The 22,433-nt window shown below is 42.5% G+C and overlaps 1 protein-coding gene across 1 annotated transcript in view; it reads right to left on the bottom strand.

The window, feature by feature from the left end:
• Window positions 1–12,284: 12,284 nt before the first annotated feature.
• The window catches only part of LOC147256185 (vitamin D3 receptor A), an 81,477-nt gene continuing 71,328 nt past the window's right edge, over window positions 12,285–22,433 (bottom strand). Inside the window, exons 9-10 of the mRNA XM_086214091.1 lie at window positions 22,058–22,174; window positions 12,285–20,919 (exon numbers count right to left, since the gene is read on the bottom strand). Coding sequence (XP_086070217.1) covers window positions 20,666–20,919; window positions 22,058–22,174 — 371 coding nt within the window. The 3' untranslated portion in view covers window positions 12,285–20,665. The remainder of the gene's footprint in view (window positions 20,920–22,057; window positions 22,175–22,433) is intronic.

The raw sequence follows: 22,433 nt of genomic DNA on the forward strand, positions 1-22,433 counted from the left end.
CATCTACCTCCAAGTCATGTGACTGAAGGAGCGCGTGCATTCGGGTTGGGTCTGGGTGCTGCATTTGCTCAGATGGAAACAAAACGGATGACACGATGAGTGACGGACCTCTGATGTTTGCAACACATCTGCGTCAGACAGTTTACATTTTCCAGTGCTAAATAATATATTTGACCAATTAGAGACTTCTGTGAGCTTCAGACACCTTGAATGGCGAACTTAAATTTGTGCAATGTGAGATAAAATCAGACTAAAAAGAAAAAAAAACCCCAAATGTATCAATTTCGGTTTGAGTTTTAATTAATCAAACAATCTCGGAAAGCCCACTGAATTATGTCACTGCTACAGAGTTACAAGTCATGCTAAAATTAATTTTGTTACGAGGACACATTTTGCTGAGAGAATTCGAGTAAATGTTAAAAGAGCACGAGATCGTGTGATGTCGTCCCTGAGACATATTCAAGCCCAACACTCAGTCAGGGCGAGGCAAAAGGTTTCCAAGTGTGGCTTTATGCAGACGACACTCTGCTCCATGGAAAATTTGAACTTTGAATGAACTTACAAGCCATCGAACCTGAACAAGGGACCTGCAAAAGCAGAGGAATATGCTGTTCTATAATGTGGCTTGGCTGCTGCAGCTAACGTTAGAGGGACACCTGGACAAAAATGAGGTTTTTGTAATTACAGCAAAAGCAAATATCCCCCCCAAAAAACACAAGTAAAAGTTAATGGTATTGGATCCCGGCTACCTGTATCAGTATCTATCTATGTAAATGTATATATCCTAGGACATTGTAGAGTTAAACTCCTTATCAATGACATGACATAAACCGATCCTGATGGGTAAAACAGGTCAGGCCTGATTGTAACTGCATGATGTTCATGTAGGAAGAATTGCAAGTATTCTGTGTTTAGCAGTGGGATTCTGACCAACAACTCTCCCCTGGCAGCAGGAATACTAACATTTGTGTGTCTGGAGGTCGGAAAACTCTCATCATTACTCTTGTGTGAAGAGTGAATGAAAAAGGTCAGAGGTTTTACAGAGAGGAAACTTCATCACAACAGACATGACAGTTGCTGGATGAAGGCCTGTACCAGCAGCGCATCATCATAAAGACTTCCACAGGTGAGCTGGTCCCAGTCCCCCACCCCTCTTGATCTGTGCAGGTCGCCCACCTAGCAGAGGAGCCATTTCCATCAAATCAGCAGCAGCAGCAGTAGTAGTAGTAGATTGCCATAGCAGACAGCATGTTAAACACAGGTCAAACCAAAAAGTCAAAGCGGAGGTGGGTTTTTTTCCTATCCCAGAATTCCTCTCAACCCACACACACATCCTACAATGACAGCCATCGAGTTCAGCTGGAGGAAGAAGCATGAGGAAAAATTGCAGAAAGGTTTTTTTTTTTTTTCGAAAGCGATGACAGAGATTAATCCTCCCCTTGGAGGGGATTTACATACAGGAGCCAAGTGAAGACAGAAGAGATAAGAGCAGGATTTGTCTATCTGTGTTGTTAGCTCCGTGATGTTGTGCTGCTAACTAAAATCATACAGCTGATGGTGTTTCTCTGTTTTGTCCAAAACAAATGTCTGTTTTCACATGTTCCGTGGGATGGAAGGGAGAAGAATGGGGAAGGGGGGGGTGGGGCAGTAAATGAATGATGTTCCTTTTTGTCAGCTGGTCCCGTCTCAAGCTTTGAGATAGTGAGATCCACAGGAGGCGCTCACCAATCTTTAATTCCATTTCCCTAAAAAAAGACCTTCCTATTTTTACCCACGCCGTGATGATCCCCAGAGGGAAAGCACCCGCTCTGGGCCATTTGGTTTTCCCGCAGATATGTTGTCCCTCAAGAAAACCCAAAATAAACATGTGGAAAACCGCAAGGATAAATTTGACTGCTTATGCGGAAAAGCTTGGAGTCTGCGATTGTGCTCTCACATACTTTAAAAGAGAAAAAAAAAAAACGCTGCGAGGCAGAGAGTTTGGGAGAAGAGGAATGAAGAAAGTTAGGAACAGATGGAATTGGGTGAAATAAAAAAAAAAGGGAAATGGGATGATGGGGGAATGCAAGGGGACTCCTGACAAAAGTTTCAAAACAATGCGTTTTCTATTAGGACATTTAAAATAAAAGTGTTTGCATGAATATGGAAGCTTAGAAACGATCCTGGTGGATGACACAAAAGCCTCCTCCTAGTTAAAAATACACATTTCAGTGAGATAAATTGTGCCACAACAAGAGAGTTTAACTTTTTGTCATTTGAAGATTTCCATCAGCTATTTATGAAAAAAAAAGAAAAATGAAAGTCCTCATATTAAAAACCTAAAAATAGGACTTCCTGCTGTGTATTTCTGAATTCCTGTTTATGTGATCTCTGATCTGCTCTATAGCAGTCTTGACAGGAAATAAACATCAACACAAACATCAAGCGGTTTGGACAGAGAGAGTTGTGATATGGTTCTTCAAGCTGTAGATGGAAAAAAAAAAAAAAAAAACAACCCATAGAAACAAACAAGTCCACAGACTGTATTTAGGGTAGTGTGAGAGTTTTAGGATGGGAACGCTGCGTTGAGGGAAAGAGAAAATAATGAGTTCTGCATTTGGTAAGTCAAAAAAGATGTTTACTGTATGGTATGAATCCCTCCATCTGTCCGCTCCACCCAAAAGTTGACCTTCTCCTCCCTCACGAGAGATCATAACGTAGTTTAATGCCAGACGAGTCCAACTGCAGAGGAATGCAGCGCTACAGTACGTCGGGTTCAAACATAGCTGAGGAACAAAGAGCTTTAGGAGAAGGTTTATAGATTCCTAAAAAAAAAAAAAAGGTGTAAAGAAAAAAAAAAAAAAAAGAGCACACAGATATTTTATTATCATTCCCTGAAACTCCTCTAAGCCGAGACCTCACCGTTTATTTGACAACCACTTGTTCGTCTTGCTGACTCTGCTTATCTGACCATTTAAAAATCCTCCCATGTATGTGTTGAGGTCTACGTCATCGCTCTACCTCTCAACTGACTTTAACTCCCACTGCAATTTACTGGACTCAATAGTCTGAATTCATCCAATGCGATTTAGAACAAATATGACATTGCTCACTACTGAAGTAAGTAGAGAGTAACATAGAAAGTTTTTCTTGTCTTTCAAGTACTCACAAAAAGGTGTCTTGAGCTCACAGGGGCATGCTTACCTTACTGCATGTCAGTGTTGAGAAAGGAGGCAAGTGGACCCACTCGCAATGAGGACGCAGGATGAGAAAGCTTTGGTAACTAAAACTTAAACTAGACTGGTAAAACTTAATTTAAACTCTACTGACGACACAGCAAGAAACAGGTGGGAGAAGAGGAGGGCAGGGAAGGAGCTGGTGGAGGAGAAACACTGGGAATGCAGCTGTGACTGATGAGGACTGATTAACTGACGAGACACAGGTGAGACACAAACAAAAAGGTGGGAAACAGACAAGGAAAAGAAGTGTATAGTAGACACAGACGCAAAGTAAAACCGGAACGGACGAGAGCACTGAAAAAACACAAGGAATAACACCAACTACCAACACATTGGGGTTAAAAAAAAACCCCAAACATAACGAAGTTGAGAATTGCACTGATAAAAAGTCCATATTCATACCAACCTCAAGTCAATATTCTGTTGAAATACTCCATCCTTGATCCTTAACGTTAGCTTAGCAGCATAGCAACAACAGCCACTGTAGCACAGCTGCATTTATGATGACTCCACAGGTGTGACAGGTTAAAAATCTTGCTCTGCTGTGCTGATTTTGTGTGTCACAGACGGCCTCTATTGTATCAGGTGTAAAGGACTTTGAGGAGCTTGATACTACGCTACTTTGATACTTATACCCTGTAAAGAGAGTAAAGTAATTCCCTGGTTTTGTGTTGTGGGTATATCAAATCTGTTGCCTCTGGTGTGCCATTGATTTGTCATGTTTGGGTCTGGTGAGCACAGCAACTGGTAAATTTATCATGTGAACCATGTCGATTTAAAGGAGGAGAACCAGTGACATCACTCACTGTTGGTCACATGATATATTTCCAACATTATGACTTCACAAGGACCTGCATGATCAGCTCCAGTATCATTTGATAAATACAGACTCTTGATATTCCTGATGTTCCATTGGCGTCTTCTCAAGAAAAACTGTTTGTTAAGTACCACAAATATGAAGGTTTATCATCAGCCTGTCATTGAATGATCTACAGCGGTGGGTCTGAAACCTTCAAGTATCAAGAATTCCCAGTTTACCACTTGTATTTACCACTTGGTCGGCTGTTTGAGTGCAGCTTTTGTGAGGCAGACGCAGAAATTTTGACTTTTACAGCGGCAAATAAGAGACGGATGTGATACGAGACAAGATTTCTAGATATTCCTCGCAGGTCATCAGGATAATTAAACCTGAGTTTAAGACACAATTTCATGGGTGAGTTGATATTGTTCATAATTTCCTCCCCTGTTGTTTAGTCTTTTCTATGTATTAATTATTAGTGTGATATAAATTACAGTTTTTGCTGAGTTTGCTTGGCCCTTTCTGAGTCAAGTGGAAGCCGGGTGAAAGCCGAGAGACAGCCGACTGGCAAGTCTTTTTCATTACATTGTTGTTTGAAGAGGAGGAGGAGGAGGAGAGAGCGAACGAGGAGGGGGTGGAGCGGAGGAGTGTCTGGGGTTTGGTCGTGGTCCCTTGTGGTATTATTTAATAACAAACATTAAAAATACCACAGAAATCCTTTACCACATTCCCACGCTCCCACTGTCCAGAACACACACACATACACACACACGCACGCACGCAAATGTTCACATAAGCATACAACCGCACAGACCATACATATCCTCAATGCATACCAACCAGACTTTCTTTCTGTCACTTGCACGCATACTAAACACACACACACACACACATGCATTTATTTAAATACCCGTGCAAACATTGACATTTGAAGTATCACACAAGTTTTCGCAAACATATTCAACATTAAAGTGTGTGTGCGTGACATTTATAGAGAAGAAGAACTGTCAAACACATACACACACACACACACAAACAAACAGTCAAAACATAAACCATGCAGCACACTGGCAAATGTCAGAATGCCCGTATGCATAAACACACACAGGTACAAAGGCGTGGAGGGGGAAAGCAGCACACTATTTTGTGTGAGGTTAGGGGGAGAGAGAGAAAGAGATGTTCTGGGTTCACCAAGTGTTCCCTCACTTCTGGTTTTCAAAATCATAACCTCCCTCATTATTATCACCTATTAAACTATTAATACTTTTATTTTTACTACCAAGTTTCTAGTGTGTGTGTGTGTGTGTGTGTGTGTGTGTATGTTCATCATGTCGCCAGTGGCTTTCTGACCTCGTCTCGAGGTTTGGTTATCCCAGCCAGAGATTCCTTTCCATCCCTCCCTCCCCTTCGTGTTTCACATGTGCGTCAGCAATATTACCGCAACTCCTCTCGTCCGCTCTGTAGCCCCATGATCCTCTTTGTTTGAAACACCCCACCCTCTTATTTTCACCCAACCTCCCCTCCCTCTCTCCTTTTTTTCCTCGTCATATGGAGTTAGTCAGGAAGCTTTATGTTACAGCTCTCTGACTGATTAACTGCATTCATGTAAAGTGTAATATTTGAGACCCCTCCCATCGTCTGCTGCTCCAGCTGTGGATGTGAGACACATTTGGGACACGGTCATAAGAAAATGAGACGAGTCAGAAAAAATTGAGATGACTCCCTTTTTTCAATGGACCGATACCTGAAGGCGATTACACAAGGCTGATACATGAGGCTGATATATGAGGCTGATATATGAGGCTGATATATGAGGCCGATACATGAGGCTGATATATGAGGCCGATACATGAGGCTGATACATGAGGCTGATACATGAGGCTGATATATGAGGCTGATGCATGAGGCAGATATATGAGGCCGATACATGAGGCTGATATATGAGGCTGATACATGAGGCTGATATATGAGGCCGATACATGAGGCTGATATATGAGGCCGATACATGAGGCTGATACATGAGGCTGATATATGAGGCTGATACATGAGGCTGATACATGAGGCTGATACATGAGGCTGATATATGAGGCCGATACATGAGGCCGATACATGAGGCTGATACATGAGGCTGATACATGAGGCCGATATATGAGGCCGATACATGAGGCTGATACATGAGGCTGATACATGAGGCCGATATATGAGGCCGATACATGAGGCTGATACATGAGGCTGATACATGAGGCCGATATATGAGGCCGATACATGAGGCCGATATATGAGGCCGATACATGAGGCCGATATATGAGGCCGATACATGAGGCCGATACATGAGGCCGATATATGAGGCCGATACATGAGGCCGATACATGAGGCCGATACATGAGGCCGATACATGAGGCTGATATATGAGGCTGATACATGAGGCCGATACATGAGGCTGATATATGAGGCTGATATATGAGGCTGATATATGAGGCCGATACATGAGGCCGATACATGAGGCTGATACATGAGGCTGATATATGAGGCTGATACATGAGGCTGATACATGAGGCTGATACATGAGGCTGATATATGAGGCTGATACATGAGGCTGATACATGAGGCTGATACATGAGGCTGATATATGAGGCTGATACATGAGGCTGATATATGAGGCTGATACATGAGGCTGATACATGAGGCTGATACATGAGGCTGATACATGAGGCCGATACATGAGGCCGATACATGAGGCCGATACATGAGGCTGATACATGAGGCTGATACATGAGGCCGATACATGAGGCCGATACATGAGGCCGATACATGAGGCCGATACATGAGGCCGATACATGAGGCCGATATATGAGGCCGATACATGAGGCCGATACATGAGGCCGATACATGAGGCCGATACATGAGGCCGATACATGAGGCCGATATATGAGGCCGATACATGAGGCCGATACATGAGGCCGATACATGAGGCCGATACATGAGGCCGATACATGAGGCTGATACATGAGGCCGATATATGAGGTGGATATATGAGGCCGATACATGAGGCCGATACATGAGGCTGATACATGATGCTGATACATGAGGCTGATATATGAGGCTGATACATGAGGCTGATATATGAGGCTGATATATGAGGTGGATATATGAGGTGGATACATGAGGCCGATATATGAGGCTGATACATGAGGCTGATATATGAGGCTGATACATGAGGCTGATACATGAGGCTGATATATGAGGCTGATATATGAGGCTGATATATGAGGCCTATACATGAGGCTGATACATGAGGCCGATATATGAGGCTGATATATGAGGCCTATACATGAGGCTGATACATGATGCTGATATATGAGGCCGATACATGAGGCTGATACATGAGGCTGATATATGAGGCTGATACATGAGGCTGATACATGAGGCTGATATATGAGGCTGATACATGAGGCCGATACATGAGGCTGATATATGAGGCTGATACATGAGGCCGATACATGAGGCCGATACATGAGGCTGATACATGAGGCCGATATATGAGGCCGATACATGAGGCCGATACATGAGGCTGATACATGAGGCCGATACATGAGGCCGATACATGAGGCTGATACATGAGGCCGATATATGAGGCCGATACATGAGGCCGATACATGAGGCCGATATATGAGGGGGATGCATGAGGCTGATACATGAGGCTGATACATGAGGCTGATATATGAGGCTGATATATGAGGCTGATACATGAGGCCGATATATGAGGGGGATGCATGAGGCTGATACATGAGGCTGATACATGAGGCTGATATATGAGGCTGATATATGAGGCTGATACATGAGGCTGATACATGAGGCTGATATATGAGGCTGATATATGAGGCTGATACATGAGGCTGATATATGAGGGGGATACATGAGGCTGATACATGAGGCTGATACATGAGGCTGATACATGAGGCTGATATATGAGGCTGATATATGAGGCTGATACATGAGGCTGATATATGAGGCTGATACATGAGGCTGATACATGAGGCTGATACATGAGGCTGATGCATGAGGCTGATATATGAGGCCGATACATGAGGCCGATACATGAGGCTGATACATGAGGCCCATACATGAGGCTGATACATGAGGCTGATACATGAGGCTGATACATGAGGCTGATATATGAGGCCGATACATGAGGCCGATATATGAGGGGGATGCATGAGGCTGATACATGAGGCTGATACATGAGGCTGATACATGAGGCTGATATATGAGGCTGATACATGAGGCTGATACATGAGGCTGATACATGAGGCTGATATATGAGGCTGATACATGAGGCTGATATATGAGGCTGATATATGAGGCTGATACATGAGGCCGATACATGAGGCTGATACATAAGGCTGATTCATGAGGCTGATATATGAGGCCGATACATGAGGCTGATATATGAGGCTGATATATGAGGCCGATACATGAGGCTGATATATGAGGCTGATATATGAGGCCGATACATGAGGCTGATACATGAGGCTGATACATGAGGCCCATACATGAGGCTGATACATGAGGCTGATACATTGGTATTATGCCGATACTTGGGGTTGATACATGAGGCTGATAGATTTAGTTTTTTTAATGCCACCAGATACAACTTGTTCTGTCAAATTAATTGAGATTGTCTCATGTTAGTTTGAAGAATCTTTGACAAACTGAAGTTTTTGACTTAAAGGTTCTGTTTCGCAAGACTTTAAAAAAACTCGTTGAGGGGAAAATCACTGAGAGCACAAGAGCCTCAATCACATTAACAGCTGGAAACTGCTCAGCACAGCTGGAGCAGTCGGCCATCGCTCAAGGCTACCTCAGTGGTGGTAATGAGGGCGGGGCCAGCACTTCACTTCACCCGCCCAGATGGATCCTGCTGAGCCTGGGCAGGATAACAGATGAATACCGTGTTTATGATTCATGACACTGTCAACAAATGACATCATGACATGACTTCCCATAAACAGCTGAAGTAAAAATATTTACTGACATGTTTTTCATGACCAAAATGTGAAAATATCTATAACTAGTGCTTATTTTAGCCACATACCAAGTGTAGGCCTCTTCAAACCTTGATAAGAGTTAGCCATACATAAGGTTTTCTTAAAAAAGCTCTTGAGACAATTTACTGTCATTTTTTTGTTATTCATGAATACATTTACAATACAAATCCATCGAGACACTCATTTTTTGTGCTTTTATACAATATAGCTCTTCCAATAAAATGTTGTGGAAACATTATAAGTCTCATTGCTCGTTGAAAGCAGCACTGTGTGTGTGTGTGTGTGTGTGTGTGTGTGTTTTTAAGCACTCAGGGGAATAAGGAGTTCGACCAGTTTATCAGCATGATCATCTGATGTCATCATCCTGGTTTGATGAGTTAAAAAAAATACTCTTAGCATTCCAGTAACATCTGAACACGTCACGGTGAGCTGGACGTGACGGCTGCGCGTAATCACATTGCGTGTACATGAACATATGTGTTCACACCCATGTATGTCTCGTGTGTGTGTGTGTGTGTGTGTGTTAGAGCTGTTTCCCAACACTGCTGCATGCAGTACTTATGCAGGAATGTGACTGTAGCAACACTTCAGACGTTTGAGTCTCAACCATAACTGTAACTCTTGTTCTATGAGTCGTGACAGCCAGTGAGATAATAGTCAATCAACGCGCCGCCGCCGGAGCATTTGGCATCTGCTTGGTGGTCGGAGGAAAACTTAATATGGGAGAAGTAGTTATTATGAAACCGCAGTGAGAGCAATATGGTGGAAGTGTTGATGGCGGCTTCGTCTGTCGTTTATTTCAAGTGTGAGCCCTCAGTCATACGACCATTAGGAGCTGAAAATAAAAAGACTTGCTCGTCTAATTTCTGTCACGAGGGGGGGGGGGATATATGGAGTTCAAACTCAGTTGACCTTTCCTCTCTCTTTCTCTCTCAATCCTTCTTCTTTCCAAGAAATCTCCTGCACGGTCACATGGAGGAGATTGTCTTAATGATGTTTGGATGACTCCTATCACACACACGCCAACCCCCCCTCCCCTCCCCCCCCACCCCCGATCAGACCCGGGTCATGTGGGGTTTGCAAACAACTCTCCAGAGTTAGTCTCATCCATGCTCTGAGCGCCAGACGGGTGGAGTTTTTGTTTTTAAAATAAAGGCAAATTAGAAACGTGTCGCATATGCCTGCAATCAAACCCATGTCTGAACTGATTAAAGCGATGATGGGACATCGTCGACATCTGAGCTCTCAGGCTCTTCATGAACTCTTCCTCATCCATCCTCTCATGTCCAACATGTCAAACACACTCTTTTCTGCTTTCACACTGCTGTTGTCTTCTGTCTAGGAACAACGTTAACAGTCCCGACAGAGAAAGGAAAGTTGTGAAAACTTATTGTGAAATCTGCTCACTTCCTCTTTGTTTGTGGTCTACTGGAGGATGTGTGAGAATAGTGATCGCTGCAGAGGTTTTATGCCCTGCAACAGCAGCGACAGGTGTCCGTAGTGGGTTTTTTGGTCAGTATTTCAGGAACACCTTTGAGGGGAATTTCTTCAACTTTGATTCAAACCTCCACCGGGAACGAGGATGAACTGTCGAGAGTTTGGGGGCGTCAAAGGTCAAGGTCACTGTCAGCTCAAAGGGTGATGATATCTCAGGAATGCCCTCATGGAATTTCTTCAAAATCTAACACATACGTCCACCTGGAGTAGAGGATGAACTGACGACGGCTTGGAGGTCAAAAGGTCACTAACACCGGCACATTTTGAGGGAGAGTGTATCTAGTCACCTGTGGTTAAAAAAAAAAAAGTTTAAATTTTGAGTGACAGTTCTTTTCTACCAAATAGAGATGATTTGATAATGAAGGCTTGAACTGCTGTCCTGAGAGTGATTCAAATAAAAACAAATGTACAAGTAAATATACTGCATTTCAATACATTTATTTAGTGTTTATTTGAATTGGACGGTACACATGAATGAACATCAGTATGAATACGTCTGTAAATCTGCCAGTTAAGAGAAATTCTAATGAACATCTGCTGCCCCTTGGCAGACATAGAATTTGCAGAAATACAAATCCAGCAGCTGTGTGGAATAGAAAGATGTATTCCGGGGTCTCTAAAAAGAAAAGGTTTGGTGTCATTTTCTGAAGTCAGACGGTGTGGAAGTGTGTGTTTGGCGGAGAGAGACCTTTAATTTATCAGGATTTAGGACTTCCAACCGCTCAGATCTTCTGAATTATCCCGGAGCTACAAAAACATGAAAGTCAGCAAATGTTCTTCAGTCTAACTGAGATTTTTATCTCTCCAGGCCTCGGCACTTTAGTCTCAGTTTTGAGATACGCGCAAACAAATTCATGCAGTCATGCTGCTGCATCATTCAGGATTGTACTTCCTCTACTACTACACAACCCAACTACTGTAACTGCAGTATAAATTACAAAGGATTCCATTTTGAGCAAAATGTAGCAGCAGTGCTCTTGAGTGAAACCAAGAAAAGGGAACATATTACATCACTTTTCATGAGCTTCTACTAGCCTTTTAATCACCCTGCTTCATCAGGATCTCCTTTCTTTCTCTTTACTTACGTTCTGCTTATTGCACTTTGTAATTTTAGTCGATAATAAGTGCTATATAAATCATAAAATTAAAAAAAAGCATATTTGCTGTTTGTTAAAAGCATGTAAAGATGCAGTAAACTAAGAAACCAAGGGCGCAGCTTGCACATGGACACTAACGCGGATGTCAGCTGTTCAGGTTTCCAGCTGCATCTTAGCGCCCTCCAGTGGGCAAAGATGCGTGATGCGCCTACATTTCGAAACCGCTGCAGGTGGGGATGAATGTGGAGTGGTCACGTGTCAGCCGTTTCAGATGGGACTGTGTGAGGAGATCACACGTGAAGAAGCACATAATATTTGCTTCTCAATTTATTCCATAAAGTTGACCTTCCAACCAAAAATATCACCAAGTCTCTCAATTGGAGTAAATGTTTTAACGTGCACAACTTGAATTTAAGGTTGAAAATATTTGTTATATTGATGAAATGGTGACTGTCACCTTACCAAATTTTGTTAGATGGTAACTTGATAATAATACCAATAATAATGATAATAACAATAATAATAATAACCACATGTAAAAATGTAAGTACGCCCTTTCAAATTAGCTTTCAATTCTTCAGAATATTTAGTCACTTGAGGATGAGGCGTTCTCCTGTGAACAAGCGCGTGAATTGATCACGACAGGTAAAATATTGCAGTGAGCAAAATTTATGAGTGACGGTCAATTTGCAGTAAGCAATAAATCGTTAACAGTAATTATTGGGACAGGCCCCAAGGTGGGTCAGACCCTGATGAAGACCAAGGCCCAGTTGGGACCAAAGATTTGCAACGGAACCCGATGCAAATCCAAACCTTCCTCAACATCTTCACATTCTGTGCTGCAAGTTCCTCTACAACATTCTTCAACAGTTTAGTTGAATCCTGGGTCTCGGGTTGGATGTCGACACTTTCTTCCCGGATCTTGCTGATAAATTCTCCTTAATCCTCACATTTCCTGTTCAGACACCACAACACATACACGGGAGGAGGAGGAGGATGTTTTGCACCATTATGTACAGCTGCTTTATTTGTGATTTCCTCAAAACATTATCAGTATTTTACTACATACAATGCATGTAATCAAAGTACAATGGATCAACTTCAAAGAAGAAGAAGAGCAAAAAAAAAAAAACAAAGAAGAAGAAGAAGAAAAGAGCAACACAAGAACAGGCAGTAACTTGACCACGATGAGAGACGCTGGTTAAGGTCCTGCACGTAGAAAACTAGTTCTGGTTATATAGGGCTGTTCATGGCGCCGTCGGCAGCAACGGCATGGCAACTGTATGCTTTGAGAAGAGAACGTTTTCTGCTAGAAGCAATGAGGTCTGGTGAGTTTTACTGCATGGTGGTGTGCATGTGTGAAGACGGTAAAGGTACTTATCTTGGGACTCAACTACAGTACTAATGTACGGTTTTTCTCAGGAGAGTGCCATGGGAGGTTCTGCTGGACATTCTTACAAGACGGTCCGACTCGACGGCGCCGATATATCGAAAGAAAAAAAAACAAAAAAAACACCTGGTTTAATAAAGTGAGCCTGATTAAATCATGACTTCCAGTTCCTTTCTTTAGGGCTTTCGGAGAACGATCACTACCGGAGGGGAATAAACGGCCTGAACGAAGCAAAAGAACAACCAGCAGACAAACACCGACACGCACCTCCCATGAGCAAGCTACCGGCAACTACAGATACTGAAGAAACTAACAAAGGTGTGGATATGAAGAGAGGAAAAAACAGCTATTGAAACTCAATGAGACTGTCTTAACATCAGCAATACAAAGACAGATCGTCCTGCATTAAAACCCCTGATATTGTCCCAAAATAAGGCTGTGGGTTCTAGGCACACCAAGGTACAACTGAGCTGAGCAATATGTGCATTTGATTTTTTTTAAGACATAAACCTTTTAAAAATGTACTGATGTATTCATGTTGAATTTATTTCTAACCACCTAGCTAATCCAGATTTTTTTAGAGATTAGGTAAGGAAAAAACAAAAAAGATGACGACAGTTTTAGACGTCACACGCAGAGCATTTAGAGACAAACAAAAAACCAAGTGCATCATTGGCAAGAACTGCTGGTGAGAAAGAAAGAGGTGCACACTAGTGTGCGTCCTGTGTGTGTGTGTCTGAGTGTTCAGTGTCAGTATGAGTGTGAGTGCAGCAGTCTGAAGTGTATGTGTGTCATGACCAAGCGCATATTTAAAGAGGTAGCAGAGAAATGCGACACGAGCAAACAGATGACAATCCGTCTTGAATGACCAGCGTTGGTCTGTGACAACAGCAGAGAGGCCGACACCCCGTCTACCTGCTCTCCTCAGGTTCCAACACAGCCGAGAGTGTTGCAGCGTCAACTGCAGCTGAAACTGAGATTTTCTCAATAATCTGTCCATAACAAGATCATTTTTTTCCCCCGGGTTGCAGCTAATTTGAGTGTAAACGGTTTGTGCCGTCAGTCAGCAGACAAATCGCCTGTCACCTTTACAGAGCAAAACTCAAAATCAATGATTGTTTCGCTCCCACCCCCACATGCCATAACACGTTGAGGCAGCAACATTAATTGCATCCTTACATCCATACATCAAACATTTTGAAGTACTTTCAGCGTCTAATTAGCCGATGACAGCAGCTGATGGCGCTAAATGAACCTCGAGGAGCGTGATCGTGCTTGAGATGTGACAGGTAACACGAGAGTGATCGCTAAAGGCTCGGTGTGTCATTCACAGTATGTGTTAGAAGGCCTGGTGTCCTGCCAGCTGAGTGACAGCAGCAGCACACAAACGAAGGAGCGTCAGAAGAAGGCAGAGTGCTGAGGTTGGGCTGGAGCAGCTGTATTTATATCTTTAAAAAAAATACAAATAAAAATAAGGATCCCAATGTTACAACCCTTATCAGACGTCTGAGGAAAGCTAAGACTAGAGACCGAGTTCACAGGAGACCTGCGATGCAGAAGCGAAGCTGACACCAAGGTGTCGGCTGGAAAGACCCTGCAGCCAGGTTTTTACGTTAGAAAAGAGCGGTTATCAAAAATAGAACTACCACTCCCTTTAGTCTGAGACCTCCATCCTTCGGTCTCAGGACTGGCGTGTCGAGCTGACAGTGTTTGTCTGCTACCCAAAAGGGCCGAGAGAAGGACCGGCAGGTTGTCCCGCCAGACAAAACACAACAAACTTCTAGGCCGAATCATTTAACTCCAAAGATTTTGAAGGTGTCGCTAAACTCAAGGAGGAGCAGCATTAATCAGGACCTCCTGTACCGCAGCATCCAGTTTTGGTGGGTGGCCCTTGGCAGTGTGCTGTGATGGTGAAATGCTGCCATGTTTTTGAGCTGTATTCACATTGCAAACCTCATTCCTGAATTTTACTCCATGCTGCTCTGAGTTAGCCTTAATTCAAGCTAGCAGAATCAAGTGCTTGGATACAAATTTTGCATCATCTTTGATTACTTTCTAGTTTTACTATAAAGTGGAATATTTCATCTAGATTTACGGGAAAACTTTTCAGACTGATACACTCATATGTGTTTATGCACAATATGACATTATGACAGCTTCTGTTAACATGACCAATGCTAGCATGGCTCTACTGCACAAAAATCTGCTGGTGAGTGCCTTGGAAATGAATAATTAATTCCTTAAGTCTTCTTTCCTCAGCGTGACAACTCCAGCAAACCACTGGAAGCTCAAGCCAAGGCTTTGCCATTGTTGGATACATCGGTTAGATAAGCTATCTCGTTTTCTTTCACTAGTTTGGCTTGCATGCTAAAAAAAAACCTCAAGCTCGCTACCTCACCTAAAACATGTATCAAAAATTAATTTGATTCTTCGCCAATCACTGTTCTGTTGAATTTCATTTTTTCTTTTTTAACTAACATACTTGGCAAATATCTTCTTACATCAAAATGATCTGCTATGTGATCACAGCCTTACATGGCAGCGAACACACGTTAGCCTTGAGCTGCCGCTAACTAGGCTTCTGATTTGATTTTATTTGTAGGCTTGCGTTGAGATTATTTGAGGTAAAAAAAAAAATCATCCAGCATTTTTAAGAGAGATAAAATGTAAAATACTGTACAAATACACAAAAATAACTTCTCAATTTGTGTTAAATTAAAAAAAAATGAAGCTTAAAAATAAACAAAATCATGCTGACCAAAGAAGTTTTATATACACATATATGTATATATACATGTGTATTTTTTTAACGTATATACGTATACATATTTATATACATGTGTATATATACATATATGTATACATATACATGCATATATATACATATACGTGCATATATATGTGTATATATACATATATGTGTATATATATGTATACATATATGTATATATACACATATGTATATATAACATGTGTGTGTGTGTGTTTATGTGTGTGTGTGTGTGTGTGTATGTGTATATGTGCGGAAGGGAGAGGTAGTATGTTCGGTTAACGCAGCGCCAAAGCTTAGCGGCACGTCATCTGTTTGTAGAGACAACACGGAAAGAGAGAGAATAGAGAATGAGGCAGAGATGAGGATCAAATGAGTAAAGCTGGAGAGAGAGAGAGAGAGAGAGAGAGAGAGAGAGACATAGAACATTAACATTTAGAAACACTGGGATCCACTCATACACTGACTGGTCTACTGGCAACAGGACTCTACTGGACAAAAATTTTATACAATGATTGAAGTGTGTATATGAATATAAAACACTGCTGAGGAGAGAGTTTGTAGTGCTTGTTTGTGTGTGTGTGTGTGTGTGTGTGTGTGTGTGTGTGTGTGTGTGAGTGCTATGTTTGGTTCCCTTCAAGGCTATTGTGAAAATTCATCCTGTAAATGATTGAGGTATCTGTTAAATGTTTCCAGCTGAGTGAGGTTTCTGTAAGTAAGGCTACTGAGGTGGAGCTGCTGACCTGGGTTGGATGGAGGCGGGTGGTCTGGGGGGGAGAGACTACCAAGCTGTCGGGTTCTTCAAGAGATTACGACACAAAACAGAGCCACTAATAGTGAAAATTAAGGAATAACCCACAGAGGACCAGCTTAATGCTCGTATCAGATATATGTTCTCCATCTTAGAACCCCTCAGACCTGGCGGTCTCTCGCCCCATCACCCTGCCCTATGTTCCTTTTCAAACAGGTGATGTAGGTGTTGATGCTGCATGTACAAACTAAACTTTCACGTCAACTAATCTTTAACACAAAAAAAAAAAATCTGAATTTTTAAGAGCTGCTATGCGAGACAGAGAGTAGTGAGAAAGGTAATGTCACACTTTGGGTTTAGGAGGCGACATCTTGTCAGTCACTGCATACTCTGCATGCCTGTGCAGCACTACACCTGCCTGTGGCCATTCAACATTTGAAAAATACTTAATCTCCTAAAATCTTCTATACAGATTCTACACAGTCTTCTGGAGGTCCCAGCAAAGGTTATTTTCCGGGTCAGTTTGGGACAATAGAGCCATTTCTGCATTGTCTTTTTCACAGTAAAGTGACGCGTCCAAATTCCACAGCTGTTAAGCTAAATCTCCCATCAGCCCTTGGTGCACCACTGTTTTGTTTTTTTTTGTATTTTTTTTTTGTTTGTTGTTGAAAGCAGAGCCTGACTGGCTGCTGAGTTAAAGCTATGATGAGTCATCCTGCAGTAATTGGCTATTGCAGAAGAAGAGGCGGTTAAGTTGGTTGTTGGTTGATGAATGAAGAGGCACGCCCATGCTGTTGCTGCAACAGTTCCCATTGGCTAATTCTTATGTCAGTCATTTGAGGCAGTGTTAGTTTATGATCACTTGATTGTGTTTGACGTCCCGCTTCTGGGGGAAAGCGGATGTAGCTTTTGTTTTTGTACACAGAAAATCTCAGGGACTTCCTTTTCCAAGAAAAGATTTCGCTTCAATCGTTTCCTTCCCCTTCAGGCGACCGCTCCAGGTGTGACATGGCTGCCCTGGCAAGTCTTTTTATATTCCATTAAAGAAGGTAGAGGAGAAATGTGTCCTTCCTCTGTCCAAACAAGGAGGACATCATGACATAAAGGGGCTATTAGGTTTTCGCCGTGTTGAAATGAGGTGGGGCCGGGGCGCGGGTGGGTCAAGGGAAGATAAGCTTGTTCATTTGCACTGGAAAAAGTCTCCGGGAGTCCTCCTCGCTCATCTCTGCTTCATTATGACAATGTCCAAGCAGCGCAGCAAGCTAAGTGCCGGCTAGACAGCACATTACGGTTCTTGAATAGAACAAAAGCACAATAGAGCAAAACAAATCAAGAAAAAAAAAAAGAGAATTTCACCAAAATAAAAATATTATTGATATACTGTATAATTGTCAAAAGCTTATCGATTGACTTTAGAGAGAGAGAGAGAGAGAGAGAGAGAGAGAGAGAGAGAGAGAAGGAAAAGACGTACATCCATAAGCTGGGAGTGGATAGAGAGGGACGCTCTGTAGCCGTAACACACTGAGTTGTTAGGTAACTAGAATGGCAGCCAGAGAGTTGAGGGCGTTCATACGTGTTGGTGTGTATGAGGCCAGTTGGAATGCTCAACACTGGGAATGTTCATCGCAATTTCATCACATTACTGAATGTCAGGGATGGACCAACGCCGGCCCTTTAATGGGGACTTTTTAAAGACAGTTTGGTAGGATCAATCCTCCTAAACCGCACTTTTCAATCAAAAAAACAAACAAACAAAAAAAACAAAACAAATTTATTTGGCTTGGTGAATTTGAATTGGCTGCCAGACAGTTTTTACCTCTAGAATAACTCAGAAATATCGACCAGGGTTGCCACCTCTATCCACTCTACTTGAATCCAACATAAGGGTCCATCTCCTAATTGCATATAGTCCTGTATCTCCAGAGCATCTTATCATCGACATGTGAATTCTCTTCGTATTTTGCCTACATTAATCTCTAACTATGTACAGACTTAGCAAGTGGTATTTACAGAGTTCGTCCACAAGGGGGTGATCCAGGCCTGTGTGAGGGGCATGCATGCATCGTGATCCGATATGTAGTGATGTTTAAAGAGTAACATCCTAAACCTCGCTTATGTGGCTGGTGTTCAAATGATATACATGTGATAATATGTGGCTTGAGTTTTTTTTCTATTTCATATAAAACAAGTTCAGTTGTATCGATTCTGCTCCAATTTTAAGAGCATCTTACCAAAAAAAAACCAACTACTGGCTATATATTCTGTATTGCTACCATCTGTTGAATAGTAAATTTTGCCCTGAAAAATAAGAAACCCTCCTCCGGTATATCAATATTGTAACAAAGAGACGTGTCTGTGTTGAAAAGAATTAGTCATTTTATGGGTATATTAACTTTAACAATGATCTCTAAAACATTTCATGATCATGCAAGACTTTTTTAATTGAGCTTCAGGATGAAAAATCTACTTAGAACCATCTATTTTTTTTTTTTTAGCTTACTTAAACTGTCATCTAGTATGATTAGAAATCACAGTGATGCCTAGAGCTTCAAAAACAATCTCCGTCTCATGATTGTAAGCTTACGCCACACACACCATAAACACCAAGTACACAATATAATCAGACAGACGTTTCCCTGAGGTAACAGCAGGAGGTTGGCTTTTGTCCAACTATCTTACTCTCACTGTCTTAGCAGCAATCTAACCAGCCGGGCAAATATTCTGGACAGTCGCTATCCACCAAACATGACGTTGTGTTTGTGTGTATGTCAGTCAACAAACTTCACAGGTCCAAAAAAATACAGAGAGGAGCTTCCCTGTGTGAAACCCTCAAACCAGAGCCGGTACACATACCCCCTTGTGGTCCATCAATAGTCTCTTATACTGTACACACATCATAAAAACAGAGGGACTCCTCACACACCTGTCAGTACTTTCTAAATGTGTGTGTGTTGTCTTTTAGAAACACACAACTGAGGAGCCTCCCAGTCCTCTACATTATACGACTCTTGCTTCCACGGAGGCAACCGTGTTTCGCTCTCTTAAAAATATATATATGTATATATATATATGTATATATATATATATATATATATATATATATATATATCAGCTTATACGTATCATTTATATTTATCTAGCATTATACATACATTCTTGTTTTGTGAAATTCCCTTTTGTCTGGAGAACAAGGAATTACAACTGTAGCGACTCTCCCCATCTGTCCAACCTCCTTTTCTCATTCCGCCATTCCCGTACTTCCTATTTTTATAACTTGCTTTCCTCTCTTGAGCTTAACTTGAACATACACAGATACACACACGGAGCGAAGCAGGAAAACACACCTGCAAGGAGCTCATCTTATCATAGTATTTTTACACCAGTAAACCAAGTATTTCCATGACATTATTGTACGCTGAGCCATGTTGATTAATATATTTGGATATCTTTGCTGTAAACAAACTGTAAATCAACGATAGCTTCAAGCTAACACTAAGTTAACACTGCTAGCGACGTAGCGGTACCTCACAAGTGCCAGCATAGTTAATAGATGAGTGAATCTGTGTTTCTATTCACTGCAATGATGTGAGCGTTGAGCGATGTAATGAGGATGACGGTGAGAGTGGGTCACATCCGTCCATCAGGTCGATCTCTCGCTGTGAGGGAATGGAGCCCAGATGTCCAGTAAGGTGCTGATGGTGATGAGGAGAGGGGAGTTTGGAATCGTGGAGAGATCTGTCTGTTCCAGGGTATCTTCAAAATGTGTTTGCAAATCCAGAGCTCAAATTATAATCTGGCTATCCAAGTGCTGCGTTCTCCAGGGTATTTTTGGCCTTCACACATCCAGCAGACCAGGAGTCCGGCTGCGTGAGGTCCAGACCAGGAGGGAGGAGGAGAAGAAGGAGGAGGAGGAGGAGGAGTGTGGCACATGATGAAGAGGTGAAGGTTACTGTCTATCTTTTTCACTATCCATCTTTCTCCCACATGTCCAGGGTTGTATCAAGGCCGGGGTATTCTGGGGGAAAGGTGGTAAGGGTTGGTTAATCATCTTGTGTGTTGAGTGTGTGTATGTATGCACACATGCCTCTGCCTCTGCTATGACACCTCGCTGCCAAACACTTCCAGCACGAGCGGGGTGAGCTGCATGCTGTGCTCGGGCTGGAAGGAGAGTGAGCGGTACTGCTTGGAGTGCTCCTCGTTCAGGCTGCGCAGGTCGGCCAGCTTCTGGATCATCTTAGCGTAGAGAAGGCGTCCGCCTGGGTGGTTGACTCGGATATAGGCCTGGAGCACTTCTGAAAGACGGTCCTGGAGCTGCTCGATGCGGGCGTGGTCCTGGACACCGGGACGATCTGCCATTGGGGAGAGGACAGCCCATCATAAAGGAGGTCACGGTGAAAGAGGGGAAGGAGATGGATGCAAAGAGAAAGAGAACGTCAGTTTTGTTTTTCAATCCAGGTAATTCCAGAATATTATAATACCCATCATCACTGCTGCTCTTTATGTATGAGGAGATTCCACAGCTACTGTTGCATTATGAAAGCAGGTTACACATATACTTTCTTACCAAATTGACTGACCAAATCCAGCTCTTGATGTAAAGCCATTCTCTAACACAAACATTTTAAACTTTGATTCGTTTTTTTTTTTTAAGTAAATGGCTACAGGAACACAGCAGAATAACCATTTTGATAGTGCAAAAGAAAACAAACCTCAACAAAAAATTATGGATTCCATCAATACATTTTTTTTCTTTGTCTTTCCCAACATGCTTTAGCTTGGGTGTATTAATATTTGAATCAGAGAAATACAACTATAACATCAGAAATACTCCGAAACAGACGCGCAGGCTGCAAAGCTGTTCGCCTGGCCGACGTGACGTGCTTCAACTTATACTGTCGAGGTTTCAAACCGCAGCCAGCAGATCGTCTGCACTGGGGGTTGTTTCTCTAGCATCCACACAGTTAATGGCAACAGATGAAATGATTCCCCTCTGGAGCAGGCCGGCCAGAAACAAAACAGTCCCTTCCCACACAACCTCGCTGTATAACATTAACTTCTCCACCAAAGACACAAAGTGATGCTGCCTCCAGCTAGATGTGACCTCAGTGTCATATTTTAACTTGGAGATTGACAGTAAGTGTGAACAATGGGCTGAAAGGTTTAAAAAAAATTGTCTGAGCTGACTTGAATTTTGAGCCTTGCGTCTACGTCCCAGCTCCTCTTTGTTGTATTTGTGCTGACACTTCGACGGCAGTTGAATAATGTTCCTTAGCACTTGGAAAATGTTTCACTTTGATTAAGTAGATGGCTTCATTCAGATGATTCAGTGTTTTTGAGTTGTCACAAATATCCATATCTGTTTATGTTTTCCTCATAAGCTAATAGTCGGTCGACCAGCGATCTCACCCTTACCAATGGCTCGGCTATAAACACACCTACACACACAAAACCAAAACATACAGTAAGTGCGCAAAAACTGAAGGGTACCTGGGGAGAGCAGGCAGATGGCCATGAGCAGCACGTGTTCCTCCTCATGCAGGTTGAGCTTCTTCAGACCAACCTGAAACTTCACCAGTGGCTCCAGCAGCTCCAGGGTGTGACCCGCTACAGTGGACGACAGTGCAAGTGTGAATACTACTTCACTGTCTGCAAACACACTTTATAGACGGAGCAGTGGGCTTTCATTTCTGTCTGTCTGCTTCTGCCTTGTGAACAATGAACACTGCTTCCTGCCTTGCATGTGTGAGTGAATAAGTGCTCAGTGTGTGTGTGTGTGTGTTTGTGGCTGCTTTATTGCTTTCATGGAAGTACCTGGAGTCAAAATCCTGTATTAATGTGCACATGTGCAAGGAAAAGCAATGCA

Source organism: Aulostomus chinensis, chromosome 9, assembly GCF_037954235.1.
Source record: "Aulostomus chinensis isolate RoL2024-O1b breed Wild chromosome 9, RoL_Achi_v1.0, whole genome shotgun sequence".
Lineage (NCBI taxonomy): Eukaryota > Metazoa > Chordata > Actinopteri > Syngnathiformes > Aulostomidae > Aulostomus > Aulostomus chinensis.